This window comes from Alligator mississippiensis, chromosome 9, assembly GCF_030867095.1.
Source record: "Alligator mississippiensis isolate rAllMis1 chromosome 9, rAllMis1, whole genome shotgun sequence".
NCBI classification, from domain to species: Eukaryota; Metazoa; Chordata; order Crocodylia; family Alligatoridae; genus Alligator; species Alligator mississippiensis.
The window spans coordinates 49841430-49859899 of record NC_081832.1 but is presented as its reverse complement, the minus strand read 5'-3'; the positions used below and the strand labels follow the sequence as shown (position 1 = coordinate 49859899).

Below are 18470 nucleotides of genomic sequence, written 5' to 3'. Positions count from 1 at the left end.
AATTTTATAAGCTAAAATTATTCATTAAATTAAATAGAAAGCCATCATTTCTTTCATAAGTGTTACACAAATTCTGATTTACCACTGGGAGAACACTGTTGGGATCAGGAAAGAATCTGGGAACACTCTGGGGTCTGTGAGGTTCCTTCATGCCCTAACTTCATATAAACTGTTTTTTGTCCTGAGCATTATCCAGACTAGGGTTTTGTCTTTGTGGCAGGGTGCATGCTGCAGTTGAACTAGAAGCAGGAGCCTCATTAATGAGGTGCTTCATGTTGGCTACTAAGCTGTGCCTCTCCGTTTACTGGCCCAACCAGAATGCTGCTCTATTGCAGCTGCACTGCTTCTGGTTCGGAGTTTTCATGGCAGGTCTCTGGCTTGTCCTGTATAGACATACCTTTATTCTCTCATACCTGTAAAATTAGATAACTGTTTAATATCTATTACTGTCTATACAATCTCTGCATCCTTAACAGCTTGCTGATGGTTTGATGAATGTCCTTTTTACTGATGTAACAAAACCCTTTCCTGCTTCCTTCTCACACAGTGGAGCAGAGTCTTCTACAAGATTTACAGAGAAGAACATGACCTTTCTTTCTTCAATGGCAGCATGACTTTTGTCACTGTTTCACTGCCTCCTTTCCCAGCTTGAGCACTGACATAGTATCTGCCTTTTCTGTGCTTGCCAGCTCTCACTCTCCTCCTGCCTCCAACAGAAAGAGAGAACAGAATACACTGCTAGCTATAAATAACAGTTAGACAAATATGGGATGTTCTCTTACTATTTCCTTTTTTAACAAAATCCAATTTGCTGCTGCTTGAATACAAATAGAAACAGGCATGTTCTGAGAGAACTGGTGGAGTTACCTTAGCTTCAGAACAGACATCAAACTCACTGTGTTTTTATCTAAAAAGGAAAGTTAACAAGAGAGAAGGCTGACAAATGTAACAAGAGTTCTTATTTCTGATATAATAAACTGTATTGCTACACTGACTTTTCCATTTCTCAGTGTTGGCAGTGCCAGATTTAGGTTTAAGCTACTTAAGCTACAGTTTAGGGCCTCACAATATGAGGGGCCTCTAAATAAGAAAAAAACCTGACTTGTTATCAAATTTTATAATAATCGGTTGGTAAATAAAGGAGATATAGGAAAATTACTCTCTAAATATGGACATTTTCATTCTAATATGACAAAAATATACATATACCTGGCTCCCATTATTATTCATATTGAGTTCATAAATTTCTTTTATGTTAGATTATAATTTTTTATTTGTGCCTCAGCTTTTGTATTTATGCACATATAAATCTTTCATATTTATATTTTCGGTGTCCTTTCTGTGAAAATAATAAAGTATTATTTTTATCTTATCTTATATCTTAAGCTGGACACAGTTTAGGGCCTCCGCATGTCATAATTTGGCACTGAGTGTTGGGAGGCTGCATTTCAAAAGTATGTCCTGCTAGAACAAGAAATTATTAAAGAGTTACCCATTTCCTCACCCCAGGTATTTCTGGTCTTTTCCTTGTTATCTGTTACTGAGGACAACCACTTGAAAGCAGCATTTCAGTTTCTTTAAAGCTCATCTTCTCTCCCTGTTATTCTTCACTTCCATTTGTGATTTCTTGGTTACTTTGTCACTAATGATGGTGATGACATTTAGACATATATAAAGGGATTATACATTCAGAGATGGAATCTGCAATAGTAGTAAAAATGTTCTTTAGACCATCTAGCCCTTCTTCTGTTCAGATGTCCTGAAGATAACTGGTTTAATAAAAATCCAGGAGAGTGATACTGAAGTATGTTATTTTTAAATTATTTTTTTCTTAAAGATCCACCAAGAATGGATCATTTTGTTTCGCTCTATTCTATCCCTCCTCTATACAAACATGAACATGTATATACAATGTTCATTTTAATCATATTAATATTTTTAAAGTCCTCTCAAAAAGGGCGAATACACTGTTGAAGACATCTTGTTTTGTTTATTGCAGCTGGACATAGGTTTAGCAGGAGCTGGGGAAAGTTTTAGAGGTTAGCAGAAGTGGCTTTTTTGCATTTGACTTCAGAAAAAGCAGATGGTCAAATCCCAGAGTTGGAAGCATTTATTTCTGTCCACCTGGAATGAGAGCCTCAGTATGCAGTGGTTTTTGACAGACTCTTCCTACTGAGATTTAAGATACATGTCTGACATTTTTTTGCTCCAGGTAATATTTTCATTGCTGTGCTATTTCTTGTGGTTAGGTGATTGCTTACTTAGCTTATCTAAGTGTACTCACACTGAAACTCCTTGCTGTAAGTGTGAAAATAAACCATCAATGTGTGGTCAGGCTTTCTCACTCTTGCTGTAAGAACTGAGCTTTCCTCATTGTGGTTAGGGCTAAGGGACTTCCATGTGGATTGCCTTCAGAGGTGTCTGGACCTTAGAGTTTACAAGGTGTTCTGGGTAGTTTCACAGTTAATGGGTGTTTTCTGTCCATGATCTACTGAAATTGTGTAAGTGTTTTTCTTGCCCAGTAACTTAACAGAAGGAAAGGAACTCATACCACTTTTCAGATCTTAAAAATTCAATTGCAGATACCATTGGATCGTTCCTTGTTATCTATAGAACAAAGCAGCACAGCTCCAGTGCTAGCTGTTAGCACTGTTTCTCATCTCCCTTTAGGAGAGGACCTTTGAGTTGCCATTGTGTGGACTCAGCTTTCATCAAAGAAATTAGTACTTTGTTTTGTTTTGTTTTTCAGTACTATATCTACACCAATCAAAATCAATTACTGGTGATCAATTTTTGGTATTTCTATCTTTAGTATCCTCTGTGATATTGACTTCAGTACTGTTGAGAAATATGTTTTATGGCACTGACCCTAGAAGCCTGAGAGCACTCATGCCCACCTCCCATCATGCCGGATGCTGCACCAAACCCAGCCAATCAGCAGACCATGCGAGATTGGCTACTGGACAAAAGCCTCCACCCCTGCTCTCAGCCATAGGGAGAGGGAGAGCCATCAGACAAACTCTTCCCAGCCCTACTCCCTCACCAGCTTCGCTGAGAGCTGGAGGGAGGGACATGTCCCCTGGCCTGGCACTAGCCCCCCCAGCAAGGGTCTGCATGGTGAAGGGGGTGGAAGCTCCCATGGCGGCGGGGGGGGGGGGGGCTTTTCCCCCCACCTACAGCCCAGTGAACTGGACTTGGAAATCCCCAGCCCCACTCCCTCACCAGCTGCCCCCCCACCCCCCAAAGAGAGACCAGTAATTGGTGAGGGAGTGGGGCTGTGGCTTTCCCAGCCTAGTTTGCTGGGCCAAGAGCAGGGGGGGCTGGTGCTAGGTCAGAGGGGGCATTTCCAACCCCACCTCTCAGAGAGGCTGGCAACTGGTGAAGAGGTGGGGCTGGGTCTTTTGCAGCTTAGGGGGCTTGCTGGGCTCGGTGAGAAAAGCCCCTCCCATGCTGTGCAGACCCAGACTGGGGGGGCCTAGTGGTCTGTTCCCCTGCCCACCAATCTGGCCCAACTGACAGGTGCAGACAGGACACACGCTAGGGAGCAGAGCCTCTTACTGCCTCAGGTATCTGAAAGCTGGGGGTGGGGTGGGGCTGGCCCTGCTCCACTGGAGCAGATAGCACAGCCCAGGGCTGCAAAGCATCCTGGGATGCTAACAGACTGTGAGGTAACTTGGGAGGGGATCTGGGGTACAGATTTGAATGACTAATTTACCTTAAATCAGTTAAGTCTAATACTGCTTCCAACCAGGCTCATCTTAAAACTCAGGGCATTTATACACCAATTCCCAACATGGTACTGGCTGAGAGCCATGTTCATGGGCGACTGGTGCCGCCTTAGTTGGGGGCGGGGGGGGGGATGTGCCCCCACTTTGACCAGTCGCACCGACGGGGGTCCCCAATCCTGAGAGAATCAAAGTCCCTTGCGCTTCCCCTTTTTTAATACACTAGCTCTTATAACACGGGGAGTAGAAACAATAACATGCAACTAAGATGAAAAATCACACAGTAATAATATCAAATAACAAACACTTTTAGTGAGCAACTCAAACTCATATCTGTTTCTGTTATCAGCAAATCATAATAAGCAAAATCTACCTGTGAACAATTAGCATACTGAAACTGAGGTAAGTATTTGTAATCAATTGTTGCCAATTAATAGTTTTTTAGCAGCAAATATGAATATTTACTAGCTTTAAAACAAAAGCTTCTGCAGAACATATAATTTCCTCTAGCTTTGCCAGTGCACTAAAATAAATGAAAGTGGGGTGGGGAGGAAAGTAGACACATTAAATGTTCTTCCCCTTATTTTGTAGACTACCATTAGTCCTCTAGAGAATGCTATTGAGACAATGTCCATGACAAATGAGAAGATTCTGATGTTGATTAACCAGTACCAGAGTGATGAAAACCTTCCCATTAACCCTCTCTCCATGCTTCTGAATGGAATTGTTGACCCAGCAGTCATGGGTGGCTTTGCAAAATATGAGAAGGTAAGGATTTTAAGTTAACTTTAAAGGATTTAAACTTTAAACATATTCCTGTTTTCTCTAAAGTGAACTTATATTGCTTCCTTACTATTTAGAATGGCAGGCAGTAGGTTGGGAAAGTAAATAAAGAACCCCAATAATTTAACCATCTTCACATTCTGGTTATATCCATCATAGAGTAATTAAAAGCGTAAACTAAATATGGACACAGAACAGATATGGGAAGTATAACCGAACGCTACTTTTTCTGCAGATGTAGAGGTTTCCGTATAAACGTGAAATGGGAGAGCACAATTACTCTTGTTGCAAGGCTTGGTCTGTGGTAAACTGATCAGGGTGGATTTGATTTAAATTAGACCTATTTAAATCATGATTTTAATCACTGGTCAGGAAGCCTCGCTTTAATCAGTGTTTTCCAGAAAAAGTGCATTCTTGTTGGTTGATATCCTATATTCATTTAACTTTTTGAAACTGCGCTTTTAGAGAAAGGTAAGGCTTGACTCTGTGTACACAAACTTGCAGTGAGACAAGAGGACTAATGGATAGGTAATCAGGTCTGATATCTCTCATCTCCATAAACTGCCGGTAACAAGGATGTTATCTCTAGAGAGACAACTCCACAGTTTGAGAACTGAAACTAAGCATCACAGAGATGCTTAATGGGATCTTCTAGACAGAGCACTGAGACCCATTGGGTAGAATAGTTGTCTTTAATCTTTACTAATCTATAGAGGAGCCTCTGGGAACCCCATAAGATTGGGCCCCTAATATAGTCCATGGCCTATTGTGACTTGTTTATAAAAAATTTCTAAAAAGGTTACATGAACATATTGTCTCAAATGGTATATAATGAGAAGTTATAATCCCTATTCCATGATGATGTCTTTGATGTTTAACATATCTTATATTAAAACTATCTTTATATCAGTTAATTTTTCTAAAAAGCATCTTAACAAGAAATAATAATATGATTAAATTAAAATCTGATTTAAATGTTATAAAATCAGATTTTTTTAATTGTTGATTTTTATCCACCCTGAAATTGATTGAATATAACCTGCAGAATAGGAGCCTGGGAGTTAGTAGGCAGTAAGCAGAATATGAGCCAGCAGCATGCCCTTGTTGTGGAAAAGGCTAACAGCATACTGGGTTGCATTAGTAGGAATGTTGCCAGCAGATCAAGAGAAATTATTGTTCCCCTCTTTGGCACTGGTGAGGCTGCATATGGAGTACTGTTCCCAGTTTTGGGCCCCCCACTACACAAAAGAATTAGCGAGAGTCCAGTGGAGGGCAGCAAAAGTGGTTAGGGGGCTGGGACATATGGGAACTGAGTTTTATTTTGGCCTGGAGAATGGAAGACTAAGGGGAGTTTTAACAGCAGCCTTCAACTACTTAAAGAGATGTTACAAAGAGGATGGAGCTCTAGACTGTTTTCAGTGGCAGCAGATAACAGAACATGGAGCAATGGTCTCAAGTTACAGCAGGGGAAGTTTAAGTTAGATATGAGATAAAACTTTCTCACTAAGAGGATAGTAAAGCACTGGAAAGAGGTTACCCAGAAAGAGATTGTGGAATCTCCATTTTTTAGGGGTTTTTGAGACCCAGGTAGACAAAGCCTTGGCTGGGATGATATAGTGGGTGATGGTCCTGCTTTGAGCAGGGGGTTGGACTAGATGACCTCCTGAGATTTCTTCCAACCCTAATTTTCCATGATTCTCACACACTAGAGGATTTAGAGGCAGGTCATCTTTTAGCTAGTTAAGGACTTTTTCCAATAGCTGCACCCTTTCTGCAAATAAGTTTTTGTTGTTTTTTTAAAAAATGAATTCTGCAGGAGAGCAGAGTTTAGAGAATCTTAGTGATTGGAGGAACTGAACTATGGAAAACTTGACTCTAAGATATCTTTAAGACAAAAATGTTGGAAGGGATTTGATACCTCAAGTCTTGCTATATAAGTAAATCCTTTATTATTAGAAATTATAATAAGAATTAAAGTGGCATTATCGCATATCCACTTATCTTATTCCACTTATCAAGTAGCTCATGAAACAGGATACTGTACTAGAGATACCTCATGTCTGATCCAATGAGGATATTCCTGAATTCATACATCCCCAAGTACCTCCACTTCTACATAACATAGGAATCACATATAAATGCAGACCTTAGAGCAGGGGTTCCCAATGTTTATGTCCCCAAGGGGACTTTCAAATTTAAAAGAAAAAGAAGAGGGCACCAATATGAATATTAAAGTTCAGAATTTAGATCAATCCAATCATCTAATCCATTACTTAAAATTGCATTAGATCTGCAACTTCAAAATGCAGCTTTCCTTTACTTCCTATTCTTTTCAAGTTTTATCCATGGTACCTGTGGGCACCATGTTGGAAACAGCTGCCTTGGAGCCTCTGGGCATTTATACATGTACCTTTTTGTCCCATGATGCAACGGAGATCCACTGCTTCAAAGCAGACTTAATTAATCGAGTCTGCTCTGCATGCAAGCTGATGTACACTGCTCTGTGCCTCATGCAGTTGTATGAGCAGTGAAATGTGTCAGCATCCAAAAAAATGGAGGCAATGTGCTTTTGAACTAAAGCACTTCATTGCCATTTTACTTGCACTGCCGTGCATTTTGCTGCTTATACAACTACGCGCTGCAGCACTGTGCGCTTTTCAAAGTACCCGGTGCTGTGGTGCTTGCATATGTAAAAAAGCCCTCTGACTCTGTAAGATTTTTAAATATCCTCCTAAAAGGTCTTCATCTTACTTCAAAAAGGTACTTGGCTATAGGACATTTCCCTAGACCTGCAGTGACTCATGGTGTAATAAGAGAGCTCCTGGTTTATTTATCTGTCCTTTTTCTGTTTCGGATGGAGTATGACGTATAGATAATGTAGCAGGTTATGAATTGTTTTGGTATTGGCAGATAGAAAGCTTAATTCTCACCTCACTGGTCATGTGTGAAGTGCAGTCTTGTGTAAGCAAAGAAAAGGGAGTCACAGCTAAATAAAATAAAATTACAGCACACAAAATACAAATGCAGCCATAACCTATATGTCAAAATACAGAAAAAAAGCTAACTTTGGAGGGGTGGGGGGCTAAGAACCACAGGTATATTGAATAAAGATGGAGATCTGTGAACAAGATACATCCATTGATCCTCAGTTATGTTAATAGTGAAGTATCTCTACAAGCTGCATCTCTACAGGAAGTCAGATGTCTTAACATTCTAATGTTCTGTAATGATTGTGGATACAGTCACTGAAGAAAGGACTAATTTTTCATGTCAAGCAGATGGACTGATTGATTTGTATGCCCTTTCAGGCTTTCTTCACAGATGAGTACACCAAAAACCACCCAGAGGATCAAGAAAAGCTGAACAAACTGAAAGACCTGATTGCTTGGCAGGTAATACCATACTGGCAGCAATTTTCTGAGGCTTCCTCAGTTATTCTTTTTCTGTTTGTTTACTGGTCTTGTTTTTACTGGGAGAGCATATATGACCTAAATATTTCTGTTATGGCTGAAGTGATGTTGTAGCCATGAGGGTCCAGGAAATCTGTGACAGACTAGGTTATTTTCGGAGGGTCATATCTTTTTTTGGACCAACTTAGCTCGGGCTGCATCTTCTTTTTCAGACTCAAGGAAGATTGCTATGAAGCTTGTGTTAAATATTTTCTTGCATGTTCTCCTCTTACTTTTTAAAAGAAATAAATTCAAAGCTATGACTAGAATCTGACCATATATGTGCTGTATAGCAGGTGGTTTTAACAAGTTTTTGCAAAATGTATGGTATTAGCCAGTGGATAAACCTTCTCATTATAATGGGAGTGAGTATAGAGAGGAATGAGGGATATTATTTTGTTATACTGTTTTGGCAAAAATGAGAGGAGGCCAGAAACACATGGCAGCTGTTAATATATTTTACTTAAAACCTGTATATGCTCTAGTATAGTACACCCTTAATTATTCAAACTCCTTTGGACACCACCTGCCAAAATCCATTTGAATATGTGACATTACAGCATCTTGTGAGGAATTCTGCGTGCTAACACATGATGCATAATGTAAAACCATACCAACTTAACATTACAGATATTAAATATACAAAACTTAAAAGAGAACAAGTTCTTAAGCAACATCAACAGTTATGAGTTAATAAAACAAAGTTGCTGGTTGGATAAATCAAGAGTTTAGATGGCCAAATAAACACTGTATTTATGAATTTACTGAGATTATTCATAAAATATCACACCACTGAGTTTCTTTCTTCTGAAATGAAGTGGAATGGCTAATCTTTGTAAGGGCACTAGAAATTTCACTCATCTACTAGTTAAATGACTGCTATTTTTCCATAGATGGGTACATTATAAAGGAAATGTTTCCTTTATGGAGTAAGTTTCATTCTTAAGGGTCCAACAGATGATACAAATATCTGACAAAGTTTATTTTTCTTCAGTAGCCTTCTGAGAGAGTTGGGGAGAATATCACCAGAATCAGGGATATTAACCCCGCACTGTTGGAGCACAGCTTTAATTCTTTATTTCCTACAACACATCACTGGTGTGCTTTGCTAAAATTCACACACAAACTCTTACACGTTTTGATCTTGAATTTTAGCAACATTTTGTATCTTGAATTTTGCTAATATTCCTTCATTCCTAACACTGTTGAAAATTCATTTTTATTCATTTTCATTTGGTATCAGACTAAAGAATACAATTTTATGTTGCTTAGGGGCTCTGCAGTGCATGCCCAGTATTATTTGCAGGGTTGCTGCCACATGTTCTTTGTGAAGCACTCTGTTCCACAATCAGTACAAAAGAGTAATAGTAAATACTTTTATTAAGCTGATTTCTCAATAGGAGACCAAAATATTCTACCTGAATCAGCTACACTAATGCTATTTTTTTTCTTATTTTTAAAATATGCATAAGTTAACCAATCTCCAGCGTCCCTTTGTTCTCAAAGAATAAAATGCATTTACTCTTGGTAGCATCACAACATTTTTTATGAGATTCAAAGGAAAAATAACTCTCTTAATTGTCCTAACCATTTGTTGTTATAACAGAAAAAATATTATTTCAGGAAATATCAATTCTATTTTTATAATCCTGTCAAAACAGTTAATGCTGCTGCAAAACTACTTCTAAGACAAAGACTGGCGGTACGATAGGAAGTCTTTATTGTGTTGCCAACCAATATGGTTCATACAGCCTCTGCTAATTATGAACAAATCACTTTATCTAAAAATTAAATAACATGAATGAGAGATCCTGACTTTGCTATGGAAAGGAAAGTCATTATACTGAGTTCATATCCAGTGTTAAAATATACCAGTGACCCTTAACTGTCTGGCTTCTAATAGATTTCTCCTTTCCCTAATGTGCATACTATGAAATCTTATCCATTAAGTAGAAATTCTATTACAAATATTGTTGTGATACCTTTCATCTCTCTCTGTATATTATATACTTCGTCTCGCTGATTATGACTCACCACCACCCTGTGAGGCAGTGAAGGTTTATATCTATTTTGTAGGTGGGTAGCAGCAAGACTTTTGTACCAGTTCCAGGCTCCAATCCAGAAATAAAGTTTCCAAATACATTTTTTTAAGTTTCCTCCTAGCACCTTCCATGTTCATTGTTTCCATTGTGGAGCTCGCTGGTTAATGGTTACCAAGTTTCATATTTTTACCACATTTGTTCAGTATTCTCTCCTCTTGATACAGTCTAAGGGCACAGACACATGCACAAGTTACTGTAAAATACAACATCAAAGGACCAAAAGTCAGGAATATTGCAATATCTGAATCATTTGCAAGGAGCTGGACTGTAATAAGTGCACAAGTATATATTCTTACCCCATAGTAAATGAAGGCTAACTTGTGGCAGCTTACTTTACAATGAATTTAATTTACTTTGTGGTGCTTGTTCATGTGCTCATATCCTAAAACACTTCATGGATGTCCAGATTCCAAAAAATTGCAAACTTTGTTCTTCACCTCAGATTGAATACAATGTGCCCTGAAGCACAAGTACTATAATTCAAACACATTCAGTTACTACTACTACTAATACTACAGAGCAGTACCAGATCCATAATAGAAGTGTTTTAGTAATATGCTTTTAAGAATCACACTATGAATGAACTTCCCTAAAATGTGGTGAGGGCAAAGAGAGTTACACTATTCATAGTGTTCACAGAGTCAACACACAATAAAGGAAAATGGAAATATAAGTGGACTATACAAAACCTACATTACTTGGAACTGATTAAAAGGTTTTGGAAATGCAGCAGAAAGGTTACTTGCAGAAATAAAGTTAGGAGTATATTGAATAAATCTCAAATTTTAAGGACTCAGGAGCAAGGTGCCCTCAAGGGTGAAGAGAAAAGGGCTCAAGGTTCACTGCATAGCCATGTCTGTTTATTATTATTTATACAACACCTGAACCTATGTTAGGTAGAATAGAGACATGAGCTCTATCCTGGAGATGAAGCTCATGCAGGAGTGTAACAAAGCCAGGAGAAAATAGAAACAAGAAGAACTGAAAAAGAAGGGTTTGTTTCACTGTGAGACTCTCATTTGTGTTTGTAAATAAATTCATCATTTCTTGTAACCCAGCAGTAGAGAGACTTCAATGAAGAAAGGATTATCACTTGCCAGGACAGAGAGGACCATTGCTAACCTAGTTTTTAATCTCCTTCACAGAGGGAATGGATGCTGGGATAGGTGGCTAATGACCTGGAGAGATAACACATTTATGGAGGTGTAACTGATCCCTCACTACAACTACACTAGTATAAAATACACCAGTATAAGTGTCACTGGTTTTTACCTCACCTGAAGTGGCAGGGCAGGATGGCACTGTAAAGACTAACTCATTCAGACAGGCATAAGGTGTCGTAGTTGACATCATCTGACAAAGCAGGCTGCCGCAGTTAAAAACTTTTGCCCGTCTGAACGAGTTGGTCTTTAAGATACCACCCTGCTTTGCTTTCTAACTGACTTTAGACTAAGTTCCCAGTCACATGTTAAATTTAAAGTGTGATACTGAATTTACTGCATTATTGCACCTTAAAAAGTGTGTGCATGTGTGACCAGTTACTACTTAAATTACGATTAATCTGTTAACCACATCTTAAATATAACATGCATTGGGACCCTAACACTGCTACTTGAGAGAGAGGCAGTTATCTAAGTGCTGTAATAGCTGCTTATTCCATCCAGCTACCCTGGGATATCTGCATCGCTGGTCACTGAAGATTCCAGCACAGTTTACATTGGACTACAGAACCGGTACAAGTTATACCAATGTAAATGCCTTGTCTGTCCAGGCTTTGAAACACGTACTGCTGGATTTTGAAGAGAAATGAGGACTCTGAAGCTGAAGTTGGGCAGTCCTTTGGATTCCCACCCCCCACAAACACCCATATTCAGTGATTAAAAAATGGCATTTTTCATTCAGCGATTAAAAAAATGGCAAGTACCTTTATTAGCAGATGATGGGTGCATCTACACATGCGCTTTACTGCAAAGTTGACTAATTAGCTCTGCAGCAAAGCATCTCTGTCTATGTGTGCACCCATATTAGGGTGCAGTAAATTAATGAACTCCATCATAGGATAGTGCTGTCCAGGAAACTACAAAAAGGGATCTCGGAGTCGCAGTCGACTCCAAAATGAACATGAGTCACCAGTGTGATGAGGCAATAAGTAAAGCTAACCACACCCTTTCTTGCATAAGCAGGTGCATCACAAACAGGTCTAGGGAGGTGATACTTCCCCTCTATGTGGCATTGGTCAGGCTGCAGCTGGAGTCCTGCGTCCAGTTTTGGGTACCGCACTTCAGGAGGGATGTGGATGGCCTGGAGAGGGTTCAGAGGAGGGCTATTCATCTGGTTAGAGGCCTACAGAAAAAACCCTATGTGGACCTATTGGGAGACCTGAACCTCTTCAGCCTCTGCAAGAGAAGGCTGAGAGGTGATCTCGTGGCCACCTACAAACTCATTTGGGGGGCCCAGCAAGAAATAGGGGATACAATGTTTACCAGGGTGCCTGTCAGGGTAACTAGAAATAATGGCTACAAACTGGAAGAGAGCAAATTCAGATTGGACACCAGGAAAAAATTCTTTACAGTGAGGGTTGCCAAAATATGGAATAAGCTTCCAAGGGAGGTGGTGCTGTCCCCTTACTTGGAGGGATTTAAAAGGAGATTGGACAGACACCTGGCTGGGGTCATCTGACCCCAGCACTCATTCCTGCCCAGGGCAGGGGGTTGGACTTGATGATCTAATAGGTCCCTTCTCGACCCTAACATCTATGAAACAATGAAACTATCCTATGGCGGAAGAATTTAGGCTCCTGCAACACACGTGTAGATGGTGCCTGGGGCTGGATAGGACACAAAGAAGCTACAGTATGGGTGCTGCCTGCTGGCTAGCCCTGCACTGTAACATCATTGTGCCCCAGTCAACCCCAACGCTACCCAATGCTGCCACCCAGAACCTGGGGCTACTCTGCCATGACTCAAATTGCTGTGATCCCAGGTGCACAAGTAAACACTGCACCCAGGAGCAGCTGACTCTAGTGCAAACTGTGCTGGCATTTATTGTGTTGGAGTAATTACACATGTAAATGCACCCAGTTAGTATCTTGGATGACCTTGCATGGCTTGTCAAAAGGGGGTTTGGTTTTGTGATTCATCTTGCACCACTGTTCTTTGAGAAGAGCTACAAGTTTTACTGGAGACTTCCACATAGGCTTTTCAATTGCATAACATAATGGAACAAACATTAAAATATATAAATAGGGGTGTGAAACAGTGACCCTGAGGTAGTACTCTAATCCAGCCAACTCCAACACTTTACCCAGGAAGCCTGCTTTTCAGAGCTCTACCAGTTTCTGGGGAGTAATGAAACCAGCTGACAAATATATTACAAGTAGCAGTAAAGATTTTGTAGTTGACTTGGCAGATTCTGTGCATAGAAGGAGAGGGGTTGTCACACCAGTGTAACATTCTCACTTCTTATTTTTTCAAGCTACCTTTCCTTGGGGCTGGAATTAAGATTCATGAAAGAAGGGTTTCTGAAAACCTTCGTCCTTTCCATGAGCGTATGGAGGAGTGTTTCAAGCACTTAAAGGTTAAAGTAGAAAAACAATATGGAGTCAGAGAATTGGTAAGGTTCTTCTTTTATGTCCCTCCTCATTCCTACACTTTCCCTTTATTTAGAACATTGCCTGTACTTTTCATATAAGCAAAGCACCTCCTGCACTTGTGTTACTTAAGGACTGTCCTATGATCTGAAGTTACTGTGACCTGAATTTTAAACAGCCAAGTACCTCTCTGAATTTTAGTCAGAGGAGTTAATTAATTCCCTGATGCATCAAACATCCCTCATTCTGAGATTTGTAATCTCTCCCCTTCCCTATTAAAACTGCATTCCTTTTTGACACTAGAAAGAAATAGAAACAAATACTCTGAAAAAATGTTATGACATACTTTTCCCCCCTCTCTGTAATTTTTAGTGGTTTAGAGCTTTGATCTACACTTAGTGCCCATAGCTCCCTGCACTTAGCTAATTCTAAACCTGTTTTAAAGCAAACACTGATTGTGTGTGATATTATCATAAATAATAGCTGTGACCTAAACTAGTAAGAAGCGGGAAGTTAAAGGATAAATCTAATCACAATGTCTTCCAGTCACCTCTCAAATAAAACCACTTAAATGTCTGAATATTGTTTTAACAGTTTGTTGGTTTCAGGAATTAGATACTCGTTTGGGAAATTATGTAGTACTGCATTCAAGTTTGATTAGAGAAAAAATTAAAGTGGACAACTTCTTACCTATGCTTTTGGTGCTATTCTGTGCTGGGACCCCAAACTATGCAAGTTCCAGGCATTTATCTGAGTATTTTTATATATCCTGCTCTCTGCAATGTTATCGTATGCTGCCCCCCTCAACACCTGTTTGTATTAACTTTTGTAAAACTAAACAGCGATCTATGTATGATTTTATATATGGCACAAGAGAGTATATTATTTCTCTCCTTTACTACATGCTCTCTTTTTCTAAGCCTCCCATTTTCAACAGGGTCCACAGTATTGCCTGAAACACAAACCCTGACGGTTTATCTATCTAATTTAATCTCTTGAGATTTATGGTCAGTGTCCAAGCTGGTCTAATGTAACTCTTTAGATGCAAATCTCTCTCATACTCACTCTGAGGTTCAGTATTCAACATAGCAGTGGGGTATGCTGTTAGAAATGTAATTACATTCAAAGATACATGATGCAACAGGGTGAATTATTTTATCGCTATTCAAGAAATTCCTCATAAATGAATATGCTTGCTAGATAGTAGTATTTAAGACATTTTATCATACTCAAGAGAAGCCAGTTAGTTTGAAATACAGCACCATTTCCTTTTTATCATCCTTCATTCTGTTTCTGGCTGCTGGTGTGAGCTCTTTCATTTAAAGGGTAGTTGCACCTATTGTGTCTTATCACTATATTCTAGGAGCTCATAGAATGAGAAGTAATTATCAGTGAACATAAACTGTAAAAAGTATTTTCAAAATAAACTTTGGAACTATACATGGTTTTTCTGAGCCTTGACAGCCTTAGTGAAAAGTGACAGCATCAGAAACTAGCAGCATGGGAGTTCAGCATATGAGATTCTATACCAGTTTCCATACAGATTCCAAATGATCTGAACCATCAAAATAAGAACTTTATTGTGTAACTATTAAACATTGTGAGTCTTGGATTTTTTAAAAACTATTCTTGCATTTATTAAGGAAAAATTAAAACAAGACGGAAAGTAGTTCACAAAGTCTGTGTTCAAAAATGCTTTGAGACCTGTAATATTTCATACAATTATGATGAACTAAATGTGGAAAGTTCACACTTAAAAATTCTCTTCAGGGAATATATCAATTGAGAAAAAGGAGGACAAGTCTAAATGCACAGTTCAATTGCAATCGCCAAATTCACTTCCCCAAAATGGATATGAGTGCAGATGTTGAGATATGTGCTGGAAACTGGCCAAGAAGTTTGAACCTCACTGCTGCATGCCAGCATGAGAAAACACAGCATAAGAATAAGAAAGGCAGGGGTTACAGTCACTGATATAGACATGGGCTAGGGACAGACATTCACAGATTCACAGAAGTTTAGGGCTGGAAGGGACCTCGTGATATCATCAGGTCCAGCCCCCTTGCTCTGGGCAGGAAAGACTGCGGGCAAAAAGCCTAAACCTAAATTTGAATCAATCTTTGCAGGTTAGTCTAACCTGGCTAGGCTGAATCACTTTGCAAGTGCATAGACATTCCCTCTGGACTGAGAAAATGCAGGTATATGCCTACAGTGGCTCAGGCTAGAAGCCGGGGGTGCTAGAGTAGCCCTCCCCTCCCTTACACATTGCAAGGCCCCCTCAGGATGCTCTGATTAGGGAGGGGTTCCCCTCCACCCTCACTGCTCCTGACCAGCAAGGGAGCCAATAGGGAGTTGATAACACAATGTTTAGCACCTCATCAAGAAAACAAAAGCCTCTCTCATTAGTTCAAGGTCTTCTTAAACAACTTTTTCCAAGGAAGGAATGGAAGGACATTATCAGATGATCTGGTGATTAGCTCCAAAAAGTCCTAAGCAGACACTGTTCTGTCTGCCTTTGTCCTGTCTGCCTTACACAGACACACCTCAGCATTAACTAGCAGGCCACATGCTGGCTATGGTCCATACTGTGTGGGGGGAGGGGGGCAGGGAAGGGGCAGGGAGAAGCCAGTCAGACACTGCTGTGCCTGCAATCTTTGCCGGAGCTCCAGCCAGGGAGTAGAGAGATGGGGTCATCCCTGCTCTGGAGCAGACAGCTCAGCCCAGGGCTGCAAAGCATTTGGGATGATGGGGGACTCTGGTTTAAGTTAAACCAGGAAGGAGTCTGAGACAGACAGTGCATAAACCAGTTTGACCCAAATCATTTAAGTCTCAAACCAGTAATATTGGAAACCAGTTTCAGCCATTTTCAGACTGGTTTATGTGCACTGAACATCTGTTCTGTTACAGGTTTAAACCAGTTTCTGATCACTTAAACCAGTTTCTGTGTAATGTCTGTCCCTAGCCATGGTCTCCTGTTTCCATCTATTACTGGTGGAAAGAAGAAATAAGACACATGAATAACCAGCTCAGTTTCCTGCTACAATGACCACTGTTGGCTAATGAATGAGGGTTGCAGTCAATCTCCCTTCTTCCCTGCGTATACTGAAGACCTGCCAGTATATGATTAGAAGGAATAGAAATAGATAGAATAGCCAGTATGACCAGAGTGAGCAATCTGACCTGATCAACCTATCTTTTGCCACCTTTTTTGCCAGCTTTTTGAAGCAGTCAGCACAGTGACATCCAGGGAGAGGAAGAGGAGGTTGACTATAGAAAGGAGGCGGCATCAAGATTTAGGATTAGACAGGTAGCAAGGATGCTAGTTTGTAGCATATATTGGCCAGAGCTATTTTATAAAGCAGGTATGCTTTTCCCCCCTGCCATGCCTGTTTCCTTCCAGTATCTTTTTGTTCCTTGCATGTGTTGTGTATCCTTGCCTTTCTCAGCATAGAACAAACTGTGCAAGGATGTTAACTACATATTTTCCCAAAATGCAATGTTATTCTCCCACTTAGTTTGAAAATCCAGTGGCTAGGTTCATATCCAGAAACAAAATCAGAGTACTAGAATTCTGCATCTTAGTTAATGAACAATTTCCAGCAAATCCATTCTTAGAACATATAGTTCTATCATCCTCAGAAACTAGCTAAGAGTCATTCAGTGTAGTACATGCAAACTTTGTTAATAGTATAGTTTTCTCTTTTCTGTCTTGTAGCCAGATTTTGATGACAAGAGAGTAGGACGGCCAAGATCCATGCTGAGATCCTATCGTCAGATGTCTGTTATTTCACTAGCTTCTATGAATTCAGACTGCAGCACTCCAAACAAAATTGTCTCAGAAAGGTTGGTCATTAATATCTCAATAAGTTCTTTCACTGCCACATCCTATGTTCATCCAGTTTTGTATAACCAAACATAAGACCACAGCAAAACAGTAAGAGAGCTAAAACAATAGTGAGCGCTTTGGACAATGCCAACATCATCTTTTCATTAAAGCCAGAGCTGTTTCAGACACTGAGATATAATATTTTATGTAATATTCAATCTCTAATTATGGAAAGACAAAATGCACTCAACATTCATTTTAGGTGGGAGAGGAGAATGACTGTTCTGTTTTAAAATAACTTATTTGGCTTTCAGATATTATTTAACAAATATTACAAATACTTTTAAAAAATAACATTTGTAAGATCAAGAAAATGTGATATATTTTTGTTGTATATTTTTAGCTTACCTGTTATGCATCCCAATTGTTTTTTGTATATAGAAAGGAGCAAGAAATGATTAGAACAGCTTCTACCCATTATACTCCGTGAAATGTAGATCTTTGCTTTATATTTTCTCTCTCAAGCTTTGGGGAGATTGCGTATGCTGGCACATTTAAAATCAGAGTTTTTTCCATATACAAACTATCTGCCAGTTTTGGAACCCTGTGTCTAACCACCAACCCTAGGATGCACAGATATAAGATAGGTGTGTTATTTCTAAACACATAAGGCAATTATAAAACATATTTTAACGAAGATTATGTTAGCTTTTAAAAACAAAGAACCAGACTACAATTAGGAAATATGGTCCCAATTTGGAAATTAATTTGCTTAAAATATAAGTTTAGTTCTTGCATCTTCAGCATTGATAATTTAATATACTTATAATGTTTTTTAATGCTAGCAAGTCACTACCATGTGTGAGGTGGCCAGATCAGCAGTACTGTTATTTGCTTTCTTGCATGTGCTGATTCTAGTGTCCCATACTAAGTCTGAACAAGGTTCATCTTGTACCAAAGTTCAACGGGTTAATTATATCTGAGGAGACAAGTTAA

The 18470-nt window shown here is 39.4% G+C and overlaps 1 protein-coding gene across 1 annotated transcript in view; it reads left to right on the top strand.

Annotated features, from left to right (window-relative positions):
- Positions 1–18470, top strand: part of DOCK2 (dedicator of cytokinesis 2) — a 520353-nt gene that overhangs the window by 485923 nt on the left and 15960 nt on the right. Inside the window, exons 45-48 of the mRNA XM_019487133.2 lie at positions 4317–4493; positions 7817–7900; positions 13534–13671; positions 17364–17491. Of these exons, the coding sequence (XP_019342678.1) occupies positions 4317–4493; positions 7817–7900; positions 13534–13671; positions 17364–17491 (527 nt within the window). The remainder of the gene's footprint in view (positions 1–4316; positions 4494–7816; positions 7901–13533; positions 13672–17363; positions 17492–18470) is intronic.